The 22,978-nt window shown below is 44.4% G+C and overlaps 1 protein-coding gene across 1 annotated transcript in view; it reads left to right on the forward strand.

The window, feature by feature from the left end:
* Nucleotides 1-22,978, forward strand: part of LOC144686219 (contactin-associated protein-like 5) — a 738,881-nt gene that overhangs the window by 344,391 nt on the left and 371,512 nt on the right. Inside the window, exons 10-11 of the mRNA XM_078551310.1 lie at nt 194-337; nt 3,931-4,102. Of these exons, the coding sequence (XP_078407436.1) occupies nt 194-337; nt 3,931-4,102 (316 nt within the window). The remainder of the gene's footprint in view (nt 1-193; nt 338-3,930; nt 4,103-22,978) is intronic.

Genomic DNA, 22,978 nt, shown 5'->3' on the forward strand with positions numbered 1-22,978 from the left:
TTGCTGATCATCTGTTTTACTGAAAATGTTAAAGATGCTGATGCCTTAACATGAATTCATGTATCACAAATGGTGATGACACAACTGAATAAGTTCAGTGCAAGATGCAGTGCCCCCATTTATCATGCTTATGCCAACATGCTGCTAACAAGAGTGTGTTTGATTTTATGATGATCTGATTTACATTTTGCAGGTACGGAGCTGAATGATGGGCAATGGCATTCCATTCATTTCAATGCAAGGAGGAATCATGTCAGCATCACACTGGACAATGATGCTGCCTCGACTGTTCATTCAATTGTACAGATTCATTCAGGAAACAGTTATTATTTCGGAGGTAAGACAGATCCCTTGCTCCACATCTATCATTTATGCTTATTAGCCGTTTCATTTAATATATTACTGTTTTATAACCGTACGAATCAGCAACATCCAACTGAGACCATGTATAAGTGAATTTTATCAAATCACTTCAGCAAAGGCTCTACTCTTTCTACAGGCTATCTTACCCATTTACTTAATAACCTAAGGGAAAGTTTTCAAAAGACTCTTCTTAAACCCCAGGACTAATCCAATTCCTATCTTCCATCATTTATGTATTCAATAAGTCAGCAGAATTTTTACACAGAGGATTGTTAGGATCTGAAATGCACTGCCAGAAAGGGTGATTGAATCATATTTCATATTACCTTTTAAAAGGCATTTGGACATATGTTTGAAGAGAGCTAATTTACGGGGTTATGGGGAAAAAGCTGGGGCATGCAGCTAAATTGGATAGCTCTTTCACAGAGCCAGCACAGGCACAATGGGCAGAATGGCCCCCCTTGTGTGCTGTAAGATTCTATAATTCTATAATTCTGTGGATCCCAGTATTCAAATCTAGCCTGCATTTTGATACAGTGACACCTCCCTTTGTCCCAACAGCACAAAACCCGTCACATTCCTGAGAATATTTCTGTCAACACTTATCCCTTCTGTCCTATTTCCTAACTGTATATTTATCCAGTTTTTTTTTTAAATCTAAGAATATAACTAACCCAGCTTTAACTATTTCCTCTCTGGTCTCTTTCACATATCTGCTTTTTGTGTGTTGGGGTGGTGGAGTAGGACGTAATAATCTCTCATAAAAAATTTTAAAATGCAGGCTCTTGGGAGAGAGCCTCCACAGTATTTTTGGTTTGCTTTATTCTAATAATCTCTAGCCTCTCTTAAGGTTTATTCAATTCTTGGCCTCATTTCTTCATTCAGTATTCACATGAAAGATACATAATTTGCTTAATAATGGACATGCAGAAACATTGGGGTTGGTAGTGGGAGGACCCCTCAGTTTCCGCTCTGCCTCCCTTGCCCTGCTGACAACCCAGCCCGCACATTATATAAGTCTTTTGAAAGACAATAGATCAGATCCTCTGTCAAGGGTACGGGTGAGGCCACATCTGGAGTACTATGTACAGTACTGGTCTCCTTATTTAAGGCAAGATGTAAAAGCATTAGAAGCAGTTCAAAGAAGGCTTACCAGACCCATACCGGGAAATGGATGGGTTGTCTTATGAGGAAAGGTTGGATGGGTTAGGCTTGTATCCACTGGAGTTTAGAAGAGTAAGGGGTGACTTGATCGAAACCATTAAGATCCTGAGGGGCCTTGACAGAGTGAACGTGGAAAGGATGTTCCCTCTTGTGGGAGAATCTCGAACTAGGGGTCACCATTTAAAAATAAGGGGTTGCTTGTTTAAAGTAGAGATGAGGAGAATTTTTTTCTCTCAGAGGGTTGACAATCTTTGGAGCTCTCTTCCTCAATTGACAAAGTCTTTGAATATTTTTAAGGCAGAGCTAGATAGTTTGTTGATTACCAAGGGGGTGGCAGGTTATCGGGGTAGGCAGGAGGTTACAATCAGGTCAGCCATGATCTTATTGAATAGTGGAGCAGGCTTGAGAGGCTGAATAGCCTACTCCTGCTCCATGTTCGTACGTTCCTTTTTGTCCAAAGAAAAAGATTGATGAAGGATTAGTCAAGACATTTGCATATCATTGCTGGCCTTCAGAACTCGATGCCTGCTCTGCTCAGGACAAACCAGGTTCCTGAATGGGTCTTCTGACAAGCATTTCACCCCTTATTAACACATGTACTGCACTCTATTCCTGTCCTAGCCTGACTCTAGAGATTCCTCTCCAGCATACGAACCGAAATAACATTAGGTATGTTTCCGATGCTATTCAGAGCAGGAGGTTGGACCCTTAAATTGACCATGCTGTGTTGCTCCCTCCCTTTTAGTTAGTCTCTAAACCCTATACTTAAATCTGTGGCCTTGAAGATGGGCGAGACCATTCATGGACATTTCCATGGATTTCCTCACCACCATTCTTCAACTTCGCAAAATTATTACTGTAAAATGCAACAAAAAAGACAGTATTGCTTCCTTTATCAACTGATTCAGCCACTAGGGGAAGCTTTTAAGTCACTGTTAGTTGAGACATTGGGGTGAACCTTATGGAAGGGGAGGCATATTGTTCCCCTCGAAACCCCGCCCTAGTAGAAAAGTTGGTCTCGTGCCCGCCAACTTTAAATGGACTGCAGTGCAGTGATAATACACTGGGGCCAGTATTAATAGACTGAGAGTGGGACTTCTGCCTCTCAGACACAGGAAGTCCTGCCCTCGAGAGCTGGCAGCCAATCAGATTGGCCGGCAGAACTTGTAGTCCCAGCAGCGCTAGAAGCAAGTAGTGGCCACTGCTGGAATTACAAGAAGTCCCAAGAAGAAGAGAACATGAACACCGGACTTAAATAAGTCTGGGGGTTTTAGTGGGATAAGGATTGAGGACCCTAGCAAAGAGTGGGGAGAGGGGTTGGGGGTCATGTTCTAGAGTCCGGGGGATGCACAAATGAAGGGTACCATCATTTGGTGGAGGGGGGTGCCTCTGATGGGCACAGAGGAACCCGTAAAGGAGGTACATGCCCCCATCCACCTTCCTTCATGCCTTTTGCCCAAGGTAGCAAACCTGGTGGACTAGATTCCTTTGTACCACTATCTCCAGCTGCCCAGCTGCATGTATTATTGTGGTGAAGGTGGAATGAGGCCCAACTGGCCAGTTAAGAGCCTTATTAGATCTAAGGGTGGCTTGGTGCCTTACTGGGCACCATAATATGGGGCACAGCTTGAGGATGGGCAGGAAGATGGTGTGCTGGCCACCCATTTTATTTAAGTGACCCCCATAGCCTTCAAATATGCTGGCGGGGGGCTGTAAAATTCCCCAAACCCCCACCATGGTTCAGAATTTCTAATGGAACGGCATGAAATATGTATACAATGTGGGACAACCAAATAAAGCATGAGCAACAAAGACTGCTTGCCATCATTATTCCCCAAGAGCAATTCCAAGCAATGAGAAGTATGAATCCTCCACAGCTTCGGAACTTGTAGTCTAAGAAGTGTCCTCATTAGTGTGCTGAATCTGAAAATAAAACACTTAGAATGTGTTAAATAAAAAGAAAGCAACACCAGCATTGACACAACGAAGACTGTCCTTAATGTGTCTGCTGTAAGGAACCTGATAACCAGATGTATTGCTCCAATTGTGGTTTGTTCTGGGAAAGTGTTTTAAATGATTTTCTTTATGCAACTGGTTGCTCAGCAACTTTATAATGTATGCTGGTTATTGTTCTTTTACTTTTTCCATTAAATGTCTTAGCGACAGGCTTTAATAGAAATTGTCAAAACATTATATGGAATATCATTATCTCTTGCTTATATTGGACTCATGACGATAAATGAACCTACCGAAGATAGTTTCTTGATTGTTTTTGTTGCCAAGTGCAAATGTAAATAATTACTCATTCCATGGCTTTTGATGCATGACTACTGTCACATACAGAGCTTTGTCTTTGCTTATGATATTCTGAACTAATTTTTATGCATGTGTTGTGCTCCTAAGGCTGCCCTGAAACTGTCAGAAACGCTGGATGTTCCAATCCCTATGGTGCTTTTCATGGCTGCATGCGACTCATCTTCATAGACAATCAGCCAGCAGATCTCATTCTGGTGCAACAGGGCTTACAGGGAAACTTCAGTGACCTGCAAATAGACTTGTGCGGTATTGTGGACAGGTAACCGTACCTCCTGATATACTGAGTAGAGACTCTGTTATAGTTCAAAGCAGTTACGCGGATAGAAATAATCCAAAATTGGCACCACAGTCAGGCACCAACTCAATATGTAAGTCAAAGGCCAATTGTAGAACTTGATCATTGATAACCAATAATGCATTGCGTGGAAATCTTCTCGAACAAGATTGCTTTGTTTCACACGTTTGTCCTTTGGAAATGGAGGTGACGGGTTTTTGACACCTTTTCCAAGTGCTGCAAATGGGCTGCTGTATCTGTTAGAAAAACAGCAAAGAACTGATTGTGATAGGTCTGTGGGCTTGTTGCCTATAAGTCCAGCTAATTACTAAGTCTAGAAAAAGCTCAGCAAAATTAAAATTTTTAAAACAAGCCTTTTGCCTCCATTCACTGTGACTTAGGCTTTCGTAGATGATCACCTTTGCTGGTGTGCCTCTGATGAAAGGTAGATCAAGTGAAGAGTATGACTGTGTGCCCAATGCTGGGCTGCTTTCTATGTGCCCCCGTCGAGCATGTTTTCAGCAGGTCAGTGGGGGGGGACAAGTGGGGGGGGGGATGGGTAAAATAGGACGGGTGCCCAACCCACCACCTCCCACCCACCCCTGAGCTCCCCCCCGAGCTCACCCCCATAACATGGGGGTGGGTGGGCACCGAAATCAACAACCCGCACGCCATATTCAAATAAGTAATCAAGGGTTATTTGGACTAGTTATCGAGCCAATTGACCCTGATAATGTGCTGCCCAAATCATAAAACGTTTAGCGTGGGCAGCTGGGCGGGAGTGGGCAGCCCAATATTTTGAAAATAAGTTCTTCAAAGGGCGGAAAGGAAGGGGGGAATTCTAACTTCCGTTTGCGGATCGGTGGGGTGCTAAGATAAAACCCCTCGCCTTTCCTCCTACCCGCCTGCAGTCTTCAAGGTACCACCACCACTCCCCCCACACTTCCCCCAACCTGCTCAAACCCTCCCCAACCAAGATCCCAGACTTACATGTTTCCAGGGATCTATTGCTCCTTCTTCTTGTTCCCTGCTGCAGTCCCAGCAGCTTCCATTAATACAGTCCTGGTTTTGCAGGGACTGATGGATCTGTCGACCAATCGGATTGACCAGCAGCTCCCAAGGGTAGAGCTTCCTCCCCAGCAAGGGGCAGACGTTGTATTCGGCTCTTGTATAGCCCTCCCACAGCGCTTGATCGCTGCGGGGGGGGTGGTGTGTGGGGACGGGCGTAGAGTGGTCGGCTCCATGCCTACTTTGTCTTGGTAAGGGGGCAAGGGCACAGAGGTGGGGCAAGCTGTTTGCACCCCCTGTAATAGCCCACTAATTCTGAATTACGCACTAAAGTGCAAATAAAGGCCACCATTGTTAGTTGATCAGAATATGATGCATTTTGGAAAAAATCCTGCTTCCAACTATTTTCCCCCTCTGCTTCCGCCTGGCATTTGGACTGTTTATTTGCAGTGATAGCTATGGAGGATTGGACTCTGGGCTCAAATAGGGAAATGCAAAATAAAAGGCTTCCCACAGAGAGGAATTGTTAACAGCCTGAAACAGTGTTTGTGTGCATGCGCGTACATCTGTGTCTGTGTATGCGTTTCCCTCTCTCTCTCTCTCTCTCTCTGATGGTTGGACCAACTGGATAATTTGTAGACACTCTTGTTTGTTTTGCTTCCACTATCATGTGAAGTTATCCTAGGGTAATCCTGAGGTGTCCTCTGTCAGCTTGTGCTCATAATTGTTCAGCTGGTAGGTATCAGCTAGGCTCAGTTGGTAGCACTCTCTTCTCTGAGTCAGAATTGTCAAGTCCTACTTCAGGACTTCAGAATAAAAATCAAAGCTAGCAGTCCAGCGCAGTGCTGAGAGAGTGCTGTACTGTTGAAGATGTAGTCTTTCAAATGAGACACGAAACTGAAGCCAAGCCTTCCCTCACAGGCGGACATAAAAGATTCCACATCAATATTTCAATGAAGAACAGGAGAGTTATCCCTGGTGTCCTGGCCAACATTTATCTGTCAATCAACAGCACTAAAACAGATTATCTGGTCATTGCTCTGTGCAAATTTTCTTCTGTGCTTCACACATGACAACAGTGGCTACATTTCAAAAGTACTTCATTGAATGTAAAGCATTTTGTGACACTGCGAAAGGTGCTTTCTCTTTCTTATAGTTAACGCTGCACTTTTCAAGGCAAAGATTGAATAAGGGATGGTGGCCTTTGCATAGCATTACATGGAAAGAAATAATTCATCTTCACATAGCAGTTTATTATATCCTCAAAATGTCCCAAAACATGACACAACCAATGAGTTATGTTTGAATTGCTGTCAGTACGGTTAGGCAGGCGCCTGTAGCAACCAATTTGCAAAGTCCCACATGGTTAATAAGAATAGAGCTGCTGCACAGGCTGTTTTGGATTTTGCAGTCACTCCCTTAAGCAATCTGAGCACCTCCCCTTTCTGTGGAATGACTCACGCTGCTCCATACCAACACATAAAATAGCATAACCCAGGGAGATGATAGCTGTTTTTCCCTGTGAATTGGGCTATATGCTCATGCGTTTCAAATGTATGTCTTCAAGGTCGAGTTAACAGTAGATGAGAGATAATTTCGTTCAAATCATAAGCTATTTTATTCCATGGTAAAGTGAAAGGACAGAACTGTAGTAATGATCAGATATACATAGACTGATTGATCTATAGATCTTATCTCCACGTAATAATCTGAAAAAAAAAGTGCATGATATTCGACCCCACTTCAACGGACTGTCTTGCCAGACTTAAACAGGAAGTTCTGTAGCTATGGGCAGAATTTTTCACTGAGCAAATGGGCACGTGCCTGACCCGCTCGGGCATAAAATAGCACGTGATGAGGCCGGGACAGCGTCCTGACATCATTGCGCACTCCTGCGATATTTCAATCAGCGGCCGCGTGCAGGAGTCTGAGCCACGCCCACCATCAACTACGAGGCCAGTTAAGGCGTTTAAAAAAGCAATTAAGCTAGATTTTATGTTGCCCGTGCGATTTCCCGCTCGTCAAAATGGGCAGGCGGGCAGCTGACAATTTGCTTAAACCTCATCCAAGGATGGGGTAAAAAGGGTCCACAGCATTGCCAGTGTGAGTTGTGAGGAGTTTTGGAGATAGCTTGCTGCTGGTTGCTTACTGGTACTTGGCAGCTTCATCTCTGTTCGGGGCTTCATTCTTAGCATTTCCAAGTTTCATTTCGGGACTCATTGCTGTCTGCCAGGCCCCTGGAGGATTCAGACCGTGCAGACCTTTCCAGGTATCAGACAGCCTTCCTTTACCCTGGGAATGGGGATTGTGGTCTCCGCTGGTGGCACCTCCTCTGAGGAGGAAGGGAGGGGTAGAAGGGAGAGGGGGCCAGGTGTCCCAATACAGCTTCCAGGAGAGGGACCTGTGGGAGGAGAGGCACAGGTACAAGTGGCGCAGAGCCAGCAGGAAGTCCAAGGTGGAAGAGACCACAGAAGACACCATTATCTTGCTGCCAGGGTTTACAGGCGGTGATGCATTTACCGCAATATATCTGAGGTGCAATGCTGAAGGAGGCTCCGCCTCTCAAGGGAGACGGTGACCTCCATTTGTCAGGGGATTGGGCCTGAGATCAGCTCCGACTGTGTGTGTGGACACGCCATAACAGTGGTGCTGAAGGTCACAGTGGCCCTCAGCTTCTATGCCTCCCTGCTCTTTCCAGGGGTCAGTGGGGGATCTGTGTGGAGTTTCCCAATCAGCTGCCCACAGTTACGTTAAGCTGGTGACAGAAGCTCTGTTCAGGCGGGCACTGGCATTTATTCTTTACCATATGGATGAGGCCAACCAGGCTGAATGAGCCAGAGGCTTTGCAGCGATTGCTGGCTTCCCCCGCATCCAGGGTGTAATCGACTGCACACATGTGGCATCAAGGCGCCAGTGGGTCTGCTGGGTACCTTCATGAACAGGAAGGGCAGATAGTGTGTGATCACAAGATGCAGATTCTGCAAATCTGTGCAAGGTACCTGGCAGCTCCCATGATGCTTACATCCTCAGGCACTCCCAGGTGTCAAGGCTCTTCAGTGCTCCAGCCCGATTGGATGGATGGCTGCTGGGTGACAAGGGCTATCCATTGAAAAGGCGCCTCTCTGCCACCCAAGAACAGAGGCTGAGCAGCTTTACAATAGGAGCCATGCCTCCACAAGGGCGGTGGTTAACAGGACCATTGGTCTTCTCAAGTTGCGCTTCCGATGCCTGGACCGTTCAGGGGGAGCACTACAATCACCCCCAGAGCGGGTGTCACTGATCGTGGTCGCCTGCTGCACTCTCCACAATCTGGCTTTGGCAAAGGTGGAACCCACTGGAGGAAGAGGATCTTGACGCATCTCCACAGGCCACAAATGATGAATCCAGTGATGAGTCAGAAGAGGGTCATTGTGAGGAGAATGCTGAGGGCATGGAAGCAGATCTTGCCAATCTCCAGGGAGGCAGGGACACCAGGGATGCCTTGATCCAACGCTCCTTCAACTAGGTAACAAAGATCAGCTTCAGTCTCATGCCAGGGCTGCAGCCTCCATCCCAGATGTCTGAAATTACCCTTTCATTTGAACCCGAATTCCACTCAATGCCTGTGCAATAAAGTATTGAGCCATTTGCCTCCAGCATTACATACTGTGTACCCTGCACCAGAAAGAAAAAGATGAAGCATACTCAGGCCATCAGAACAAAAGCAAATTTAATGTTATTGTCACATTGATTGCATAATGACATTACCATTGCTGGTGTTGGTGTCCACACCAACAGACATATAAACCAAACATAAATGAATAGAAAATCACCCGTGTACTGTCCCTCTTGTGCCCATGGTGCCTTAAACTTATGTTTCCAAGTGCTACATCTTGGTGCCCGCTCCCATCGTTGGCACCGGCATAGGAGGCAGCCTGCTGACCCTGGTGTCTTGTTGGCCTTGATGACCTTGGTGGTCATCCTCTGGCGAGTGGAGCCTGTACCGGCTCTGCCTGGAGGGGAATGGCCAGTGCCACGGCTGGCATCTCCCTAGTCATCGCAGCCTCATCAGATGCCACAGTTACTGGCGGAGGGGCGGAGGAGCTGCTGCCATCATCCAGAGCACCCTGAGAGGAGCCTACAGAGATGACAAGCAGCTCGTGAGTCAATGTGAGGTCGATCTGGACCTCCTTGCTCACCATTGATGGATGGGCACCTAACTGGGATACTGGGTGTTTCATCCATCTGCCACACTGGCACTGACCACCTGAGGTCAGTGCCTGTGTGAGGGCTTGCAGGTCTGAGCGCAACCCCAGGAACCCCTAATTCTGTTCCTGGAGCAGCCTCTCCATGAGAGTTGCCACTCTCTCAATGGAGGAGGCAGTGCGCTCGGCCATGAGGGTCAACGCAGTGCTCATGTTCCACATGGACTCCTCCACAACGGAGACCATGACAAGCAGACCCTCATGGATCTCCGCCAGGTCCTCCTGCACATCCCACTGGACTTCCAGCATCTGCCACCTGATGGATGACTCAAGAGGTTCATCATCTGCCTTTGACTCAGCATCATCCTGGTTCCCAGCAGTCCTCCGACTGCCGACGTTCTGGGTACTCTCTGTCTCCGCCTGCACCTCAAGAAGTGCCCTCACCAATGTGCACCGACATTCTAGCCGCCATTCTAATGTCCACGGAGGTGCTGGTATCTGCGCTGGTGCCTGGTTCAGAGAGTGGGTGTGACACAGGTGCAAATGAAGCCCAGTGGTCCTCTGGCATTACGGGTGGCCCTTCGGGGTCCAGAGAGAAAGTGCGTGCTGGAAAATCCAAGGGCGAACCAAGGACCTGTCATTAGTTAAAGTCATCACTCGGTCACTGCGCATACCAGGCACCCTGGTGAGATAATGGAGATCTGCATCATGGTGCCCTTGTCTTTCCATGATCAATGCGGACTCCAGGTTTGGGGCTCCCATCAGTGAAGAGACTACACTAGAATGGTTGCAAAATCTGAAACTCTCACCTCTATGCTCTGCACTCTTACCTTCGTCTGGCACCCCCGCCTCTCCACGGCCGGTTACATGTCTGCCCCTAGGGCGTCCTGCCTGAATCTGGAGAGGAGCAGCAGGTTGGGCGGGTCTCCGCCTGTCCGTGACCTCTCTGATCAGTTATGGCTCGTCTTCTCCTGAAAGGACAGAAGAGCATTGATTAGCCCACTCTGTACCAGCAGCACCCTTGCAGCCTGGCCAGTCCCAGTTGAGGACCACCTCACAGGGCACATCAAGTCACAAGGCACTCAGTCCAAGCAGTCAGGGCTCACCACCTTGGCCAGCTCTGGTATCATTGACAGTTGGCACTCAGACCCTGAGGCCCGTGGAGGGGGGACAGCCACACCTTCACACTTCTGCACACTGACCCATGCCAACATGGTACTCACCCTTCCTGAGTGCAGCAGGTCACTGAAGTGCCTCCGGCACTGCACCCATGTCCGCCACACCATGTCATGGCTGCTGACCAGCACTGCAACCTCCTCCCATGCCCTCTTTGTGAGGTGCGGTGGCCTCCTCCTCTGGGGCACAAGGGCGTCCCTCCTAGCAGGAGGACCCCGAGGTATTTATCTGAAAAGCAGGGGGCCGAGTGCCCTCCCGACCTGCCTGGCGTCTCCAGCCGCGCTCAGCTCCATCACGTTAGGTTTCGAGAGACAGAAGAGACGTTCTTCCATGGCAGCCTTCAAGGGGCTGCCTGAGCCACTTTAAAACCGGTTGTTGGGTCACCATTGGACCCAGGTAAAGACCTGCCAATTGTCCGCTCGTGCCCACCATGACACCCGCGCCAACGGGGGTGGAAAATTCCGGCCTCTGTTTCTCTCTCTGCAGATGCTTCCAGGCCAAAAGAAGCAAATCTGTGCTGAATCAGCGTTTATCTGATATCGATCTCAAGGATTAAAGCAAGTATTATTGTTTATTTTAAGTATAAATTTTCTTTGTTTAAGAATCTCTAGGGCAGTTTTATATCATTACCGCAACAAGATCTCCTTCTAACAAAATGGTAAACATTTAATTTCTCAAAGTATTTATGCTTGACTAAGATTATCAGCCCAAAGGAAAATTCCCCAAATTAGCTCAGAATATTATTATACCCAATGACATTTTCTTTTAAATATTCTTCTTGGATCTGTATGTGTTGCAAGGAATTGCAGCTCGAAAGCTAATATGCATGAAAAATAGTCAAGTGATTTGGAACGAAAGGACTCAAGGTGCCCATAAAAAATGAGCAGGGCTTTTTTGGGACTTGGCTGAGGCACTGTTTACATTTGAGATAAAAGCAAAGAACTGCGGATGCTGGAAATCCAAAACAAAAACAAAAACAGAAATACCTGGAAAAACTCAGCAGGTCTGGCAGCATCGGCGGAGAAGAGCACAGTTGACGTTTCGAGTCCTCATGACCCTTCAACATTTGCCTGTATTTCCGGAGAGACCGGTTTGAGTTCAATCCATAGGGGAGAGAAGATGATGGCATACTCGCAGGGTTAAGGGTCATCAGTGAATTGATTTCTGGTCATTGTGTTTAGCTCTCCAGTGAGTGCAACTCCACTCCATGTAACTGCCCTTGATTTGGCATCTAATTAATCAGCAATAGCCTGGGGATATCCACGAATAAAAGTGGGGGAAAGGAATGGAAAATCTGGGACACTGAAACATGGCACTTTCAAAGGAGTCAATGCTGCATTCTTTGAACAAATTATGGGAAATGCACTGATCCGAATTCACCTGCTCTTTAAAATAAAAATGCAAGGAAGACTTCAGCTGTAAAAGCATGATTTTATTGTGACTCTTAAGTTTTGTAAGTAACGTTGCAACAGGTGATCATTTATTCTTGGTATCAGCATTTCATTATTTGAGCATTTTTGAAGCTATGTGAAAAACAAGGAATATAATTACCTCTTACAAAGCTGGACACCCAGCTCCACGCCCACCTCTTTCAAAATTACCTGTTCCCAATGTAGCTCAAAGTACTGATGATCCCCTCCCAATTTCCTCTCCCTACAATGTTAGCAGAGACTAGGTCTTTAGCCACAATTGGCCAGAAGGTTTGAGCAGCACATCAATTCAACTGAAATGAGGCTAGATGCCCAACGTTAAGGACATCTCAGGCACAGAATGTCCCTTGCAGCTGAATTTCTACACCTAGGGCTGAATGAAGGTATGTGGCCCTGGATGGTCTATGAGTTGCCACCACGGGTTGGCATTACTCAAGAGATCCAGTACGTAATGAAAGGATGTAAAGTGAGGTCTACAGTCAGGGCTCACTGAGATTAGCTATTCTTTACCAGTCAATACAGTTTTACTGAGTCCATATCATCCAGGAAAAGCACCGAGAAATAACTTATTAAATGCGGACAAGTTAGTGTCAGCTGTGGCTCAGTTGGTAACACTCTTGCCTCTAATGCAGCACATCCTTGGTTCAAGTTCCACACCAGTGTATTACTGAGGGAATGGGTGGGTGGTGGTTGGTGAAGTTATCCCCAGTGTCTTGGCCGATATTTATTCTTCATTCAACATCACGTAACAGGTCTAATCATTACCATGTTGTTGTTTGTGGGAGCTTGCTGTGCACAAATTGCTTTCTGAATTTCCTACTTTGCAGCAGTGACTACATTTCAACAGCACTTCATTGGTGATTAAGTACTTTGAGACATCTGGTGGTCATGAAAGGAGCTATATAAATACAAAGTCTTTTTTTCAAGTTTAGGAGCGATGTTGGGTAGAGGGTTAAATTATCATTCTTTTACCTCGGATTGTCTGCTCATTCTGCAACCTGTGCAAATTACATATGAGGCTAATTTAGTTCAATTGTGTCCGATTCTAAAGAACATTAGTTGACAGAGCGGACTGTCCATAACCATCACCAGTCACTGTTAATATCACTGAGAGATGGACAGGGATAGTTGGTGAGGGAAATATATATTGGCGTAGAGGAGCTTATTAAAGTCCTGATGCTAATTGTTCCATTCATCACCCTTGTACTTCATTAAGTTTAATGAAAATAGCAGAAAGAAATACTGTTGTAATTTGAATCTTGTCCAAATCAAATTCTTGAGAAATCAAATTAGTTACCAATACTACTTCACTGCTCCCCGCTATTTCACAGAGTAGTCTTGGATGAAGGCAGTATGCATACATGGAGTATGTCAGGAAAATGATGAGTACAAGGAACAAGATGAATGAACTCCTAAAAAAATTCCTGTTGCATACACATAAAGCTATTAGCAAACACAGCGATCATTTCACTTTAAAGCTTGTCACAGAGTCCCAATGTGCTAAGAGATTTTTAAAGCTGTAGCATTCATGTATAACTTCAATAGAACTTCAATATTTTAATTGTTCACAGCTTAGTTACTAGAATACATTAATTCTTGTCACATGTGCAAAAACAACAATTTGCTTTTATCTAATGTCTTTAATGTAGTAAAGGAACTTCAATGATAATGATGGATTCTCCCTTGGCTTCAATGGATGAGTGCTCAGCAAAATAAAATGGTTTACAGCCTAGGTTGATGTTGTCTCATGTGTGACGTTAGGCCATAACTGATTGCAAATGCTGCATATGAAGCCAGTGTTGGAGGGATGGATGGAAGCATTGACTTTGATTATTTGTCCTGAAGGCACTTGACTGTTCTCCTCAAATGTTGAAATTGCTTGATGATAGGGACTTTTCCATTGGTGGCTGCCCAGAGCTGTATTTCCTAATGTATTGGGATCCAGATTGATTTAAGCTCTGAGGTTGGCTTTCAGATTATCTGGGATGTCCTGTGGTGTGGGTTCCTGTGCTCAGCCGGCTGTAGTGCACTGCATTTAGTGTACAGGAATCCCACATGCGAACTATGTGACCTACCCAGCGGAGCTGAGCTCCGATGAGCATGCTCTCGATGCCAGGTATACAGCACTTTGCAAGGATCATGTTGTTGGGAATTCTGTCTTGCCACCTGATGTTGCAAATAGTTCTCAGACAGCATTGATGAAATGCTTCTAGTTGCTTTAGGTGATGCCGGTATGTTGTCTAAGTCTCGCAACCATAAAGAAGTGATGTAAGAATGACTGCCCGGTAAATTTTGATCTTTGTACTGAGACAAGCTCCATGATCTTTCCAAAATCTGAGTGAGTCTGCCAACTGCTGAGCTGGCTTTTGCCAAGTGATGATTGATTTTGTCATCCAGCGTAGTGTTACTGGAGAGGATACTCCCAAGATAGCAAACCTTCTGGACTGAGCAGAGGGCTGTGTTGTTTATAGTGACTGTGGGCTCTTGGAGTATGTGGCCAGGGGTGGGTTGATACAAGATCTCTGTCTTCTTCAGACTTATTGTCAGGCCAAAGTGTTCTGAGGTTAGGGCAAAGTGATCAACAAGCAGCTAAATGTCCTCCGGAGTATGTGCTATGAGAGCACAGTTGTCGATGAACAAGAGTTCACCCAGTGGCTGTACAGTAACCTTTGTGCAAGCCTTGAGCCTTTGCAAGTTGAAGAGGTTGCTGTCTGTCCTGAATTGAATATGTACTCCTGTGTCAAGGTTTTTGAGTGCGCACTGAAGCATCACCGAGAAATATGTAGTGAACAGAGCTGAAGCCAATACACAGCCTTGCTTCATCCTGTTCGTGACAGGAAAGATATCCAATGACATACCACCTGGCCATTATGCCATCATGAAATGAGCAACTGACACTGATCATCTTTCAGGGCAGCCATATTTATACAGAACCTTCCATAAATCCCTCCTGCTTTACTGTGTCAAAATTGGTCAGGTCAACGATCACCAAATTGAGGTCCTTATACTGTTCATGGGACTCTTTCTGAATTTGATGAGCTGCAAAGAATATGTTGGCTGTTCCCTCTCTAGAATGGGAGCCACATTGAGATTATGGACATATGGGGCAGAATTTTGCCCTTGATGGGCGAGCGGGCCCCACTGGCTTGGCGGTGGGTAGGCAGCCGATCGCCGCCACCAAAATGAGCCCCGCTGCCATTTTAAGTGGGCAGGCCAATTAAAGCCCACTCGGCGGGCCACCCAATGGGAAGCGCTATGCGCTTCCTGTGCCGGGGGGGGAGGGATTCCCCAACTGTCAGAGTGTGCTCTTTCACGCATGCGCACGAAAGAGAGCACATCTCCCTGAGACTAAGTTCTGCCTCAGGGAGATCGCTGACAATGTTTGAAACTTTAAAAACAGAAAAATAAAAAAATTATTAACATGTCCCCCTCATGTGACAATGTCACACGAGATGGGACATGTTAATAAATATCACAAAAACTTTATTAAACTTTTTTAAAACCGATGTGAAACCTCATCCCGCCAGTGGATGAGGTTTCATGCTTTTTCAGAAGCCCGCTGGGGCTCCTGGCCTGCCCGCCAACCTTAAGGTTGGATGGGCAGGGCCTTTAATTGATTTAACTACCCTGTCAATGGCCTCAATTGGCCATCGACAGGTCGGCGGGTGGACAGCTGATCTCGCTGTGCCCCCGCCTTCCTGAATATTTAAATGGGGCGGGATGATGTCAGGGGTTCCCCCAATGTCATCCCCTGTTGGCGAGCGGGCCCCGCCCCCAGCTCGCCGACAGAAAAACTCTGCCCCATGGAGTCAGTGAGGTGAGTGACAATCCAATTAAGAAAAACCTTAGCTTGCAAGATTTTTTTTTTGCTGTTGAAAGAAGTGATATTTTACAATTATTGTCACAAATGGACTTGCTCCCTTTCCGTTTGTAGAGATGAGTTATGGAGTATGCTTGTAATCTTGGGGCACAGTGCCCTGGTTTCAGATTAGGCAGAAGAGTCCTGTGAGTTTCCTCCGTTCCTCTGTACTTTGAGTATTTCAGGTGAGACCAGCTCTCAGTGGCTTGCTTCACACAAGTGAACATCAAACAAAATTTGCCACCAAACCAGAGGAGGAGATATTAGGACAAGTGACCAAAAGCCTGAACAAAAAGGGAAGTTTTAAGGAACGTCCTAAAAGAGCAGAGGGAGAAGCAGTGATGTTTCAGGAGGGAATTCCAAAGCTAAGGGCCTAAACAGTTGAAGGTATGGGTCACCAAGGGGATACACAAGAAGCCAGTATTGGAGGTCCAGTATTGGAGGTACAGCAGCACACACATCTCCAGCTCCTCATTCTGTTGCTATTGAAATTGTACAACCTGGCAGATGTAATCATCTTTTCATACTAGGAAAGTCACTTTGAATTGTCTGAAGCCAAAATGATCTCCTGGGGATTGAGTTTCCACTTTGGATGCAATTGACAATCAATGAATTGCATTCAAAATTGTGTTGGTTCTTCAACGTGAAATTATGGTTCAAATTACCGCTCAAACTTATTGACACAATCACAAATCCTCCATGAGCCATTGCAATGGGTCAATATTTCAAATGTGATACTTCAATTTTTTCCCTTGGCCCAATTAAAATTATTTCTTGATATATTTAAAAGTGATAACCTGGTGCAATTTTATTAGTGCAGCTGAAAATGGTTTTGTCACAAAAATACACAATTGAAATACATGCTTATTGCATCGCGTTTTACTAACCCATTTTAAATAACTGATAACGACTTGAAAAAATTCAGAGCCATTTACTAGTTTCATTTGTGGACTGTAGTCAGTTTCCCGGTAAATTACTTTTTATGTTTAAAGCTTTTAATAAATACCAATAGTGCCCAAAGGAAAAAAAAAACCTTGATTTAAAGTCTCCTTCAAAGGTCTGAAATGGATGCAAATAGTAGAAACTGGCCATTGTGGTGTATTTGATCTGGGGACATGTCCAGTTTTGTGGGCGGGGTTATCTTTCTGTGCAATATTTTTTAAGCCTGCGCAAAAGATCGAGGAAACTTGATTTGTGTGGCCATAACTTGCCATTCAACACAAGAACTTATGATCATAAGAGATAGGAGCAGGCTCCTTGAGCCTGCTTTGCCATTCAATAAGGTCATGGTTAATCTGATTGTGGCCTTCAATCCACTCTTCTTCCTGTCCCCCATAACCCTTGGCTTGATGGACAAATTTTTGATTGACAATCTCAGCTTTGAATCTTTTCAATGGATCAGCCTCCACTGCTCTCTGGGGTAGAGAACTCCAGAGATTAACAACCCTCTGAGAGAAGAAATTCCTCCTCATCTCCATCCTAAATAGGAGACCCCCTAGTTCTCGACTCCCCCATGAGGGGAACCATCCTCTCAGCATCTACCCTGTGAAGCCCCCTCAGATTCTTATGTTTCAGTAAGGTCACCTACCATTCTTCTAAACCCCAATGAGTACAGGCCCAACCTGCCCAACCTTTCCTTATAAGACAAACTCCTCATCCCAGAAATAAAAACAAAACATGCTAGTTATGCTCAGCAGGTCAGGTAGTATCTGCGTAGAGAAAGAGTTAACATTTCAAGCCGACGAAAGGGTCATCAGCCTGAAACGTTAACTCTTTTTTTTCTCCACAGATGCTGCCTGACCTGCTGAGCATTTACAGCATTTATGTTCTTATTCCAGACTCCCAGCATCTGCAGTATTTTGCTTTTGTATTAATCCTCATCCCAAGAACCAGCCTAGTGAACCTCCTTAAGGAAGATGACCAAATGCATTCCTTTTGCTGGACATTGGGCCTGTGAAGCTCAGGGGTGATAAATCTGTTATCGGATGAGACTCCAGGCCTACCCTGCGTGAATAAAGAAACTGAAACTCTACCTGGGAAGAATAGAGTTTTGTGGAATTTTGTGGATTAATACCATATATGGTGGGATTTTTTGTGAGACCTGCCTTTGCTGTATCGGATATTTAAAGTTAATTTACAGTTTCTATTGAATACAACCTTCCTGTTAATATATGTTCAATCTATTTTGATTTTAATTTGATTGTTACTGTAAAAGTTTTAAAAAGTGAAATCTTGACCATTAGGCTTTTTCCATTGGGGTCATTTGGAAAGCTCAATTCTTTACTGGTCTCCACGGGGATCATAACAAAATCACAACTTCTTATAAAGAGCATTGCTTACAGCTCCCTTAATAATGATTCCCATACAAAATAGACCCTTGGTAGTACAGCCCTATGACAGATTTTTTCTTGAACTCCCACACAATATAATGGAGGTTCATGAGGTTTGATGTTAACTAGCAGTTATAATTTCGGAATCGGTTGGTTAAAAATTAATAGATGTCTTCACTCTTTCGGTCAGCTGAAGGTACTTAATGACAGTGGCGCTGTTGATAGTTCTTGGACAATTTCATTCTGCAAGTTACTATTTACTCCCAGGCTGAGCAATGACACATCTTTCTTGGACTGTTTCATTATCTTCCCCTTCTCACTCATTCACATTGAGTTTTAGATTGTGGTAAATAATGGCCAGGGCATAGGAGAACTCCCCAATTTTCTTTGAGACAGTACCATAGAATTATTTTTGTCCACCTGAGTGCAGACGGGGCTTCAGTTAAAACATTTTTTTTGTCTAAAAGTGGATTATTTTTCTACTGAACCATAGACACAAACAGCTTCTAGTACAACAAACCAATTTCCCTGCTGGCTTCAAATGAAATGCCTATGACTATAACAGCCGTCTGCCGGCACAATAAAGCCTGCACCACTCTCCCCATGGCTTATACTGCAGTAATGATCCAAGTCTGTCATGCTATAAAGCTTCTCTGTCAATCTACATTTCCCATAATGATCTTGCAGGCTCAAAGAAGACAGCCACCAAGTGAGTTTGTTCCTACATGCAATTCTTTGAATCCTTTTTGTTTTGCTCATACTGTCAAGCACAGCAGGAAATTAGATGGAGAAGCAGTTGGTCTAATTGTGATAGCATTGTCAAAATATCCTACACTTCTTTAAAAGTTTAATGGGGTATTTAACATCCATCCAAACAGGCAGGCAGTCTCTCATCCAAAGGTTGGCTCCACAGGCAATACAGCACTCCATCAGTGCTGCACTAAAATATCAACCTAGATCAGGTGTTCAGCTGCCGCAGAAGGGTTGAACACACAGTGTGTTGACAGTGAGATGAGAATGCCACCAACTAAACTAAGGTGACACTGAAACAGAATGAAAACGTTGCAATCAAAGAGGGAGCGAGAGTGAAAAAGTCTCTCAGGAAGATATAATAATTTTTATAATATTATTGGAATTTTTTGTAGAGTGAGGGTAGGATCTATGTCTGTGTTGGACTTAATTGAATTAAAGGCAGCTGGCCTGAAAGCTTTGATGTAATGGAAGATAAGATAGATTTGAAAGGTTAAGTAGGCAAACATAGGTGTAAAGGGAACATTTGCATTTTTAAATAAGCCAGACTAGATTGATTTCAAAAGAGGGAGTGAAATATTACACCTAGCCACGAGGAGTTAAGAAACAGTGTGTTTACTTTTCCCAAAGATTACTGGTAAAATTGGTACTATGACAGATTTTTATTATTAGAAAGCCTAAGTCCAAAGACATAGTGAAACAATGGGAATTTTCATTCAAAGGAGAAAATATGGATAAAGGAGAGAAGGCTGTGTCTAAGATCTAACAAATGTGAAAACTTCCAGCATCTAAGCCTCAAGCTGCTGTCTACAAAGAATTGGAGTTAAGAAAACTCACTTAAAATTCGACTAGTTCAGGATACTGTGTGTTACTTTGCCTGGGTTTTTTAAAATCTATGTGTCCTACTGTTGCCGTAATGAAAGTGTAACTGGGAATTAGATTAACTAGGGGATTTAGAAGTTACCATAATAGTAATTTGTAAATTTAAGCATGTACTTAAATCATTTCTTCTATTATTAAAGGCTTAATTTAGTTTTGTAAGAAGCCTATAAGACTTGGTGGCCTTACTACTGATTCAAGGCACGCATCTCAAAATTTATACAAATTACAAAACAGTTGTGGCAGTTGTTTCAAGTTTTCCCCTGGGATTTGAGCAGCTCAGCATTTACCATTGGCTGTGCCATAACAAAGTCACACATAAAGCAACAACAATAACTTGCATTTACATAGCTCCTATAACTAAGTAAAACATCCCAAGGCATTTCACAGCAGCACAATCAGACAAAAATTGACATTGACCCAAAGAAGGAGACATTAATTGGGCCAGAATTTTGCTGTCAAAATAACAGTGAGACCTTTACCATTGTTGTGAGTAAATGCTAGGGAAAATCTAGGTGAGTACCAAATGCACAGGTAAATGGCAATACTTAAATGTTGCTGTCCACGTTGTGCCACTCTGCAGTTAGCTTTGCAAAAATGGCATTTCATTGTCTGCCTCACTATTGAAATGCACTGATGGTGTGAAGTTGCTCTATTTGTGCAGCAGACATGAACTAAACTTGCCACAGGAAGTTAAGCCTTATCATATCAAGTGTAAGTACCCTTTAATCAGCAGAACTCTTAATTATTCCCAATCAACTTTTCTGGTACCAAAGATTAACTATTACAAATTTCAGATGTTAATTGTTGTTGGAGTTTTCTCTTATTTTGCTCTTCAGTCTCCTTTTTCCCTCTCAATCCAATCTTTCTTTTCCTCTTTTCACTTCTCTTTTTGGCCCTGATTTGACATTGAATACACCCACTTAAATTCATCCTCCTGCTCAGACCTTGCGCTATTTATTAATCCTTCATCTCATTGTTTAGGGAGATACCCAATTTCTTGACCTGTTCCTTCAGCATTGTGGGGCTGGAGGCTATTGCAGAAATAGGGAGTAGAGAGGCCATGGTGGGATTTGAAAACAAGATTAGAATTTTAAAATCAAGACTGCTTAACTGGGAGCAAATGTAGGTCAGTGAGCACAAGGGTGATGGTTACAAACAGGAAACTGTATTTCGAAGAGCTAAAAAGGGGTTATTTTCCCACACAAAATGTTTATTTTCCAAAAACAAATGCTAAAATGTGAAGAGTTTTCACAATGAGTTCATCCTTCTAAATCCAGTGTATTTATATGCAGACTTATGTGGTAGGACCCTGACGATCAGAGGGACCTTGGTGTGCTTGTCTACCAGTCCCTTAAGGTAGCCGGACAAGTAGATAAGGTGGTTAAGAAGGCGTATGGGATACTTGGCATTATTAGCCGAGGCACAGAATATAAGAGCAGCGAGGTTATGCTGGAACTGTATAAAACACTGGTTAGGCCTCAGCTAGAGTATTGCATGCAGTTCTGGTCACCACTTTATAGGAAGGATGTGATTGCACTAGAGAGAGTGCAAAGGATATTTACCAGGATGCTGCCAGGGCTGCAGAGTTTTAGTTATGAGGAGAGATGGACTGGGGTTATTTTCCCCAGAGCAGAGGAGATTGAGGAGGGGACATGATTGAGGTGTATAAAATTTTGAGGGGCATAGATAGAATAGACAGGAAGGAGCTTTTCCCCTTGGTGGAGGGATCAATAACCAGGGGTCATAGATTTAAGGTGAGGGGCAGGAGATTTAGAAGGGATGTGAGGAATAATTTTTTCACCCAGAGGGTGGTGGGAATCTGGAACTCACAGACTGAAAGGGTGGTAGAGGCAGAAACCCTCTTAACATTTAAGAAGCATTTGGATGTGCACTTGCGATGCCATGGCATTCAAGGTTATGGGCCTAGTGCTGGAAAATGGGATTTGAATAGTCAGGTACTTGTTTGAATGGCACAGACTCAATGGACCGAAGGGCCTTTTTCAGTGTTGTAGACCTCTATGACTCTATGACTCTATGATGCCAACCCATGACACCCCCCCCACCACCCTTTGCCCTTACACCCTCTATCCCAACTCAAACAATGTCCACCATGGGCAGACCTGAGGAACTACAATGAGATAAAATAAAGGTCTAAATATCCATTACAACCTTCACTATAGTAAAAAAAACAAACTTTCATGCATGCCCAAAGTGTTTACATCCCCTCAGATACTTAATCCCCTATAAAAACAAACAGCCTTGTATTCATAACCGCACATCAAAGACAGCTAACATTTTAATAAGAGTCATACAGACTCGAAATGTTAACTGGGTTCCTCTCCGCAGATGCTGTCAGACCTGCTGAGTTTTTCCAGCTATTTTTGTTTTTGTTTAACATTTTAATAACCTCTTTGATCTGTTAACCAAACTGTCAACTTTGGATCCTTTAGGTTGGTCCTAGGGTAATGTCAACAAACAGTAATTGTAACTGCTAGAACAGATTTTTTTTTAACTTTCATTGAGACAGGCAGCCTATATTTTATATTTATAAAGGGCTAGGTATTTAAATAACTTGACAGATTGAGTTTGTTTTTACCTCTCACTGACACAGGCAGTGTTTTTTTTTTCAATGTTAAAGGGCCGAGGATTTAAATAACTTCACCGCTTGACAGTTTTGCAGACTTTATCCATCCTTCCGGAGCTTTTACAACTAAGTTTGTAACTTCCACACTGCAGGTTAAGGCCCTTACTACAGTTAAAATGGGGCCCCTTAGAACTCAACACTAAGTTCAAATGACTGAGCTGAGTTTGGGTTTTCCTCCTGTGTGAGTCACATCCTGCCGCCTTTCCCTGACCCGCAAAAATGGGATCTCTTGGAAATGGGGATGGGATTTCCTGACATTTTTATAAGTGGAAACTCCGCAAAAATCTGTATCCTAGTCTGTGATTAGCAGGCGGCGCCAGGACAATTACATTAATCCTCACTGACCGTGGGCTGGAGATAGCAAGCATTGGCAAAATGTTGGTCTGAATTGAATGACTGCAGCTGTGGGCCCATACATTGGCAGAAGACCTGGTGGCGATCCTGCCCTGGGTCGGGATTTCCTGACCCCGTTGCGGGTGGGACCCGCCGGGGGCGAGGCAGCGCCCCAGTCAGAAGTCCATTGACTTGCGGCGGGACTGAAAGATCCCAGCTTCGGGTGGGTGCAGAAAGTCCCACCCAAGGTCTTTTCTGGGAGTCC

This window comes from Cetorhinus maximus, chromosome 11, assembly GCF_964194155.1.
Source record: "Cetorhinus maximus chromosome 11, sCetMax3.hap1.1, whole genome shotgun sequence".
NCBI classification, from domain to species: domain Eukaryota; kingdom Metazoa; phylum Chordata; class Chondrichthyes; order Lamniformes; family Cetorhinidae; genus Cetorhinus; species Cetorhinus maximus.